We start from the raw sequence: 8,359 nt of genomic DNA on the forward strand, positions 1-8,359 counted from the left end.
CAGCCTAGATCCATATTAACACCAGACATCAAATCTCTCAAGGTGTAAACCTTTCCACAAGTTTTGAACTAAAAAAATAAGTTTGCACCTCTAGAGATTTGATCCCTCTCGGGGCTTAAATTGACCAAATTAATCTTAGACATACTTAGCATATTTAAAATGATCAAAATAATTAGATGTTCAACAAATTTTGTATGACCACACACTATTAAAACCAGCCTAGATCCATATTAACACCAGACATCAAATCTCTCAAGGTGTAAACCTTTCCACAAGTTTTGAACTAAAAAAATAGGTTTGCACCTCCAGAGATTTGATCCCTCTCGGGGCTTGATAGATCTGGTGTTAAGATGGATGTGATTAACAAATATATAATAAAATATATTTACCATTATATTAATAAATATATAATAATTATTGAGGATAACATAATGGTGAGAGATAAATACATATTATTAATAATAACTAAATGTTATTAATATTTTAGTTTTAAATATAATTATTAATATATTAGGAATATTTTATGTAATAACTGATATTGTATCAATATACAAAATAATGTTAATATAATAAATATAATTATATAAATAAAAAATAATATGGCTATTATTATTTATATAGTTATTAATAATGAGAAATAGTTAGTCTTTAACAAAATACAACTAACACTTATTAATGTGGTGGGTGGAGATATACGCCTAGAAATGTATATCAACCACATTGGTAAATGTGGTTGTAGATGTGTTTCATATAAACCTATCCATATAGTTAATAAAGCTTTTAACTTCTACCTCCCTTTGTTAATAAAGTTTCAGAAAAATTAAGAATCTTCCATATTTATATCCACATATTTATATCCATATGGTAAAATTGTAATCATTAAACTTCTTATTATCCATCTTCATTGACACTTTTCAAGATTTTTTAATTGTTTTTCTGTAACCTCAAATCTTCTACTAAATATAAACACCTTTGCCATAAATCATTTAAATTTAATAAAAACTCTCAAACAAAACTCTTAACCTTGAACAACTATAATGTAAAATGCAAAATTTAAAAACAAAATTATCTCAAACAAATACATAATTAAGAAATTTTATTTATTCATATTTCTTTTATATATAAAAAATAATTAAACAACTACTTTGCATTCTTAAAATTAATAAACAAATTATTCATTTATTCGTATTTTTCCACATATATATATATATAAACAAATACTTTGCACTCTTAAAATCAATAAACAAATTAAAAATTCCATACGCACTCCTTTTTTAAATTTTCTTTTTAAAATTGAAATTTAAGTATGCTGCAATCCCAAAGACATACTCTTCCCTTTGGCCTTGAAGTTGGCACTTAACCAAGAGCACCATGCTTTCCTTTGCCTTATTTGGTTCATAAGTGAACTCACGCCTTGTTTGTGACTTCTAGTATACTGCAATCAAGTACCAAAGGCACCTAATTAATTGGTTCATAAGTGAACTCACGCCTTTTTTATGACTTCTAGCAGTTACACATACTGTAATCATCACTTTTATTTTATAAAGATATTTTGCTTTTCTTAATTAGTTTAGAAGTGAATTTATATTTTGGTTTTATGTCTTACGAGGTTCTTGTTTTTTAAAGTTATGGGTTGAGTTTAAATAAGGGTTGTCTTTTAAAGTTATGGGTTGAGTTTAAATAAGGGTTAACCAATATGTTAGATGAAAATCAGAACATAAGAGTCAATTTATATATGCAATGAAGGGTTAGAAAATCATATATCCAATTATAAAATAGTGTTATCAGAATTCTGTAAAATTCAATTAAACTATATAAATTTATGATTAAGTAAACCTCACAACATGTATACAAATGTTATTAAGCATTGAGTGAAGTATTGAGATTTAAATAGTAAATATTTTTTTCAAGAGGTTAATTTAGGGAAATTTGTTATGGTAATTATTAAGCACTATATATTAAATTAATAATTGGTTAAGTGGGTTTTCATTATATTAAATTAATAATTGGTTAAGTGGTTTTTCATTATATCTATAAAAGATACAAATAAAAAACAATAAAACACTTTAGTGCATGATAATAATTGGTTAAGTGGTTTTCATTATATCTCTAAAAGACTCAACAAAATAAAAAACAATAAAACAATGATTAACTTTAGTGCATGATAATAATTCGTTAAGTGGTTTTTCATTATATACACAACAAAATAAAAAACAATAAAACAATGATTAACTTTAGTGCATGATACGGGCAGTGTAAAGCTGTCAGTTTCAATCAACAGATTTCTTACATGAAAAGGAAATCTCAATTTTGGGTGTTTAATGGAAGCAGTGACATCCCAGCTAATAACCCATGATGTATCGCTGTTATATGAAATATTTTTATCGCAGTACGGGCAAGATAGTGGAGAGCCGCAAAGAAGACATGTTTGCACTTTGTAACTGTCTGATTCATGGTTAAGTGAATTTGGTTAGACTCTTAGTTTGGTGAATTTGGTTCAGACTCTTAATTACAATGATTATGGTTTAGGGTTATTGCGTCCCCATGGATACGACACACGAACTTTCGATCTGTATGTGTGTGCCCGCAAATTGATATATGGTTCAAAGCAACACTATGCAAATAGCACAGCAACTTTTTATATATGGGCGCGTGGGGCAAATTAACACTTCACCAAAAGACTCTTCCTTTCCTACCAAACAAATTGATAGAAATTATGATTATGGAATGGAATCGTGTTTTATTATTAGAATTTATTGATGGTTTGCTTTATATAATTCTAATAAATTAGTTTTTAGTATTTAATAATGAAATTATAATAAAATTTATGAAAAAATTTAAAAAATCAGGTTATTATAAAAAAAATTAGGTAATAAAAATAGTTTATTATAAAATATTTTTTAATAAGTATATAAATTAAATGATTATTATAAAAAAAGTTAGGTAATAAAAATAATTTGGTATAAGATATTTTTTAATAACAATGTAATCATATAAATTAAATGGTTAATGGAAGTTTGTAGTTTATGATAAACATCAAAAAGCTTACCTCATAATATATGTCACATTGCCAATAAAAAAAAATCATAAAAATAAACTAAATTATAATTTTTATTTCAAATTATTATTAATTATAACCAAAATTAATACTTATCTTAAATCTATCTGTATAAAAAAACATATAACAAGATTCTTGATCATGGAGATTCACTTACACTTTATTATGGAGATTTTCATAAAAGTTAACTAAATTATAATTAAGGAATTTAGACTTCTTAAAAGTTAACTAAATTATAATTTTATTTCAATTATTATTAATTATAAGAAGAATTAATATATAACTTAAACATATTACCCTGAAGAGATAGCTCAGGCAAAAAAAACAAATAAACATATTTATATTTTAAAAATATGTAACAAGATTTTGAATCACAAAGATTTATTTACACTTTATTATAGAGATTCTATTCTTAATTTGTAAATAAATTTTATTACAATATTGTAAGCCATCCCAATAATCATAATTCAATTATATAACAATTTTTTTAATTAATCAATTTAATTAAAAAATAAAAAATAACTATTGTTCTAAAGTAAATCTACAAAATAAATCTACATCTAATAATTATTATAATTAAATAAAAATTCTAAAAACTTTATTTCAAAATAAACACACCTATCAACTTAATTATATCATACTCTATCAAATAACCTTAAATTTTTTTTTTAACCTTAACCCACAATCTATTAGCATATTATGCTGAACTCAAAATTAAATTACGTGAGAAAAAACAGTTTCACTCCCATCTTTCCCATTTCAAAATATTCCCACGATCGAGATAAAAATGCAGTTGTCTATAATGCGACTTTTTGGAAGTCCCAGGGGTTTTTCAGGGTGCTGAATCCAAATATACAATGAAAAAACCATTTTAACTTCAACAAATCAAGATTTAACCTCAATTTCTTCCACCGGATTCCATCACCAAAATCTCCAAAAAATCACATTATAGACAACTCTGATAAAAATGGCTCTACCATACGGCACCTTGACCTTTTCTTACCGCACCTTGACCTTTTCTTACCTTGGAGAAAGAAGATTGTTTGGTTCAAACTGCACCTTGACCCTCTTTTTGTGCTTACAGAATCAGGATTGGTTGGTTCACACTGGTCCTTGACGTTTTAGCTTACAGGAGGAGGAACGATTGGTTGAATCGAACTTTTGGTATGGATGGAATTATGTCACGGAATTGGGGCCGGAAAAAGATTCCAAGAGCCAGGCGGGCAACACAAAACACTGACGCAAATGCTGATGTCTATGCTATGTCACGGTATTGGTTAGTGGGTGTGAAGATGCTACACCACATCATATTCAAGGCGCAGGGCAATGCTATTTATTCCATATTCCATAAACCTATGCCGTACTACTCACCTCAAATGGTGTTTTAGGCTTCTCTGCTTTTTCGCATTCATCTGATTCAATTTTCTCATTTTCGTTTCATTATTCAGCAAGAAGAGACTTCTGGATGGAATCTATGGCGTCTAGCATGCAGGGGAAGGAGAATGGAAGGACGGCTCACAATCATCATGTGATGATGCTGCCGTCTCTGGGTCACGGCCATCTCATTCCCTTCATGCAGCTCGCCAAGAAACTCGCTGCCAAGGGCCTCACTGTTACCTTCGTTGTCACTTTCCATCACATCTCTTCTCTGCAGAAGAAGGTCGATGCCGCGCGGGAGAGCGGGCTAGACATCCACTTGGTGGAATTGGAGGTCACCAAAGACGAATTGACGCTGGGCAAGGTCAACAGCAACAGCGTTCAGTGGCATCGCCTGCCTCCTTTACTCGCTGCAAACGAGCGCCTGCAAGAGCCCTTCCATCACTTCCTCCACCGGTTTCTGGGAGGAGAAATAAGGAGCACTAGCGGTTCCCTCATCGCTCCGCGCCTCAATTGCCTCGTCGCTGACATGCTCCTCGGCTGGGCCTCCGCTGTCGCCAAAAAATTCGATATCCCGAGAGTGTGCTTCGACACCTGCGGCATGTTCGGAGAGTCTGTCCACCAGATAGTGTGGGAGATTCTGCCTCGCAATTTGCCGCGCACCGATTCCGGGCGATATGTTGTACCGGGGCTTCCCAAGGAAGTTCGTCTCACTCGCCTTCAGATGTTGCCGGAACTTCCTGAGGCAACGGCCGACAACGACACTCACCAGTACTGGCTCCAACGTAGGCCGGGCAACAAGCAGAGCTGGAGGATGATCAGCAACACCTTCTACGAGCTGGAGGCGGAGTTCGTGGAACATTTTCAGAGGGTCAACTGTACTCTGCGAACAATCGGCCCCCTGCTGCCTCCGGAGGCCTTTGAAGAGGTCCGACCCCGAAGGATCGGCCCCGCGGTCGAGATGGGGGTCAATACGGAGGAAGACAAGTGCTTGCAGTGGCTAGACCTGCAGGCGGAGGCGTCAGTGCTTTATATTTCTTTCGGCAGCGAGAACTCCATATCGATCGCACAGATCGAGGAGCTGGCGATGGGAGTGGCGGCGAGCGGGGTGAAGTTCTTGTGGGTTCTGCGGACGCCATCGGACGCCGGGTCGAAAGCATTCTCCTCGGCTCTGGATTTTCTCCCCGAGGGTTTCCATGCTCGTATTATGGAGAAGAAGCAGGGGATTATTATTCTGGGGTGGGCGCCGCAGTTGAGCATCCTGGCACATCCTTCCACCGGTGGCTTTCTGTCCCACTGTGGATGGAATGCAGTGTTGGAGACGACGACGATGGGCGTTCCTATGATCGCTTGGCCTCTGTACGCGGAGCAGCACTTTAACTCAAAGTTTGTGGTGGATGAAATCCAGATCGCTCTGGAGGCGCCCCAGAGAGTTGATCAGAACTGGCTGGTTACCAGAGACGACGTGGAAAAGATTGTTAAATTGTTAATGGTGGAACAAAAAGGAAGGGAGTTAAAAAAACGAGTGACAGAACTGAAGGAGGCTGCCAGATCAGCGGTCGCCGAGGGAGGATCTTCCTTCAAGAACTTCGATCTCTTTGTGTCTGAAATCATGTCACTGCAGAAAACGTGAACAGTTTGAGATGTAGCAACAGCGACATGAGAGCTCCAACATCTGCCAGATGTAATGAACTAAATAAAATATTCATGTGTCTCTTTTACCGCCGTTCTCTAAATTTTTCGTGGGCCTGCAATATGTAATTGGATAGCTACCTTTAGGTGTATTGGCCATAAATACACATTTCACCTCTATGTGAAGTATTTCATCATCTGGCTATTTTACAAACAAACTACTTTTTGTAAGTGTGACCGAGTACATAATAATAACATGGTTTCAATTCATAGCTGCTTTTTTAAGTAAGTTTTCCAAACTATTTTTTAACTGACACTGATTTCTGATGCTGACTGATACTGAGATCAACCACTTGAATTTATCTTTAAGGAAATTTTTCCTAATATTCTGGAATTTTATGGACGGAAAAGATCTCAATAATCGACCTTATTAATTTTATGGACAGAAAAGACATCAATAATCGACCTTATTAAAAACCTTGAGTTTATAGAAATAAAATACAGCTGGAAATTGAAAAGATAATTAATATGTTTTTTAAGGAGTATCTGGTTTGCCTCCTTTTGAAATGTCTCGTTTGGACTATGCGGATCAAGCTACCCTTGAGTTTATAGAAATAAAATACAGCTGGAAATTGAAAAGATAATTAATATGTTTTTTAAAGGAGTATCTGGTTTGCCTCCTTTTGAAAGGTCTGGTTTGTTCCAATCTTCTGTTGTGTATTTATTATTTAGTTTTTTTTTAATAACTTTGTAGCCCTTGGTTCAAAGGAAATGAATCTTTCTTTTTTTCCATTTTTTTCCATCTCATCAATCGATGTAACGTATCCTAATTTTTTGGAAATGAATCTTTCTTTTTTTCCATCTCATCAATTGATGTAACGTATCCTAATTTTTTTGTGATATCGTATTGATCCAGAGATATTTTTAATTCTTTTCAGTAGGTTTTAAGTGAATCCTATTTATAAATAAATCTATATTTTTCCTTCGATCTAAATCATAAAGTAATTTATGCTATATTATATTATAATTTTTTTATTTCAAAATATGTTTTACATGGTAAAAATTAGTTTTTATTTTACATAATGATGATTTTAGTACATGCAAATTTTTGTTTCATGTTGTTTTGTTTGTTTGTTTTTTTTTTTTAAATCAATGGTTTGATTAGAGGGCAAATTGTTTTGTGCCTTTTATATCAATGGTTGGAACTTGGAGGGCAAATTGTTTCATGCTTTTTTAATCAATGATTGGAACTTGGATTAAAGGGTAAATTTTAAAAATAAAATAGTAAATTTAAAAGTCTAATCTAAATAGAACTCAATATTAAAACAAACAAGATAATTAAAAAAAATATTAAATTTAAAATTAAATTTACTAATAAAATATACTTTTCACAAAATTAACTTTCATTTAAATTTAATCATGAATCAACTAAACAAAACCCACACCAGCACAATAAAACATTGACACTTCATTTTTATTTTTTTCCAAATTAATATCATCTTCACCCTGAAAATGGATTACACCAAAACCTCCTATCCAAAAATAAAAACAGAAAGTATTGACATCTTTCTTCACTATAAATCTGGACAAGAAAACTCATCATTATCGCTGAGAGATCTGAAATACGAGGAAATTTGGCCTAGCCAGAACGTGGTCCGATTCCCTGGCTTGTGATTTCCTAGCTTATGAGTATTGTTATGAAAAGTTATCACCGAATAATGGACAAAAAAATACTTCAGTGGTAAGGGTTTAAATAACATAGCGGAGCTTCTTGTTACCTTGGAAGTTTTGTATTATTCATATAATTTTATTTTATTTTTTAAATAGTTGGCCATAAATTATTATTATTATTATTTAATTTTAAAATTATGGTTAGGCTAGATTTATGAACTCTTTTTATTTATAAGACTTACTTCCACTTAACTATTTGACTACTAAATTTATAAAGACATACATACTTTATTTTTTTAATTTTGAACCTAAAACTTCTTAAAAAAATACATGCTTTTATTAAATAGTCATTGACTTTAAAAATTTCTGAGCTCTCGATAAATAGATTCAAATTATTAATAAAAGCAATTTTTAAGGATATCTTTCTGTCATATTTGTGAGGAACAAAACTAAGCTGCGGATCATCTATCAAAAGAAAGATGCAGTTCTGCTCCAGGTATGATCAAATATTCTGCATATGAAAAAAATTCTTTCCAGCACTCGGGACACATCCAGATATGAAGCAATCATCTTAAGCCTGTCGTAGAGTATTCCTTTGAAAGGACATTACAGATCTGTATA

At 32.4% G+C, this 8,359-nt stretch overlaps 1 protein-coding gene across 1 annotated transcript; it reads left to right on the forward strand.

Moving 5' to 3' along the window:
• Positions 1 to 4,410: 4,410 nt before the first annotated feature.
• LOC149146464 (scopoletin glucosyltransferase-like) lies at positions 4,411 to 6,337 on the forward strand. Its single transcript, XM_089448323.1, has one exon. It carries the CDS (start codon positions 4,524 to 4,526, stop codon positions 6,066 to 6,068), a length of 1,545 nt encoding a protein of 514 aa, XP_089304449.1. The 5' UTR covers positions 4,411 to 4,523; the 3' UTR covers positions 6,069 to 6,337.
• The last annotated feature ends 2,022 nt before the right edge of the window (positions 6,338 to 8,359 follow it).

Source organism: Pinus tabuliformis, chromosome X, assembly GCF_031772625.1.
Source record: "Pinus tabuliformis cultivar Carrire ecotype Pingquan chromosome X, CPIR1, whole genome shotgun sequence".
Classification (NCBI taxonomy): Eukaryota; Viridiplantae; Streptophyta; class Pinopsida; order Pinales; family Pinaceae; genus Pinus; species Pinus tabuliformis.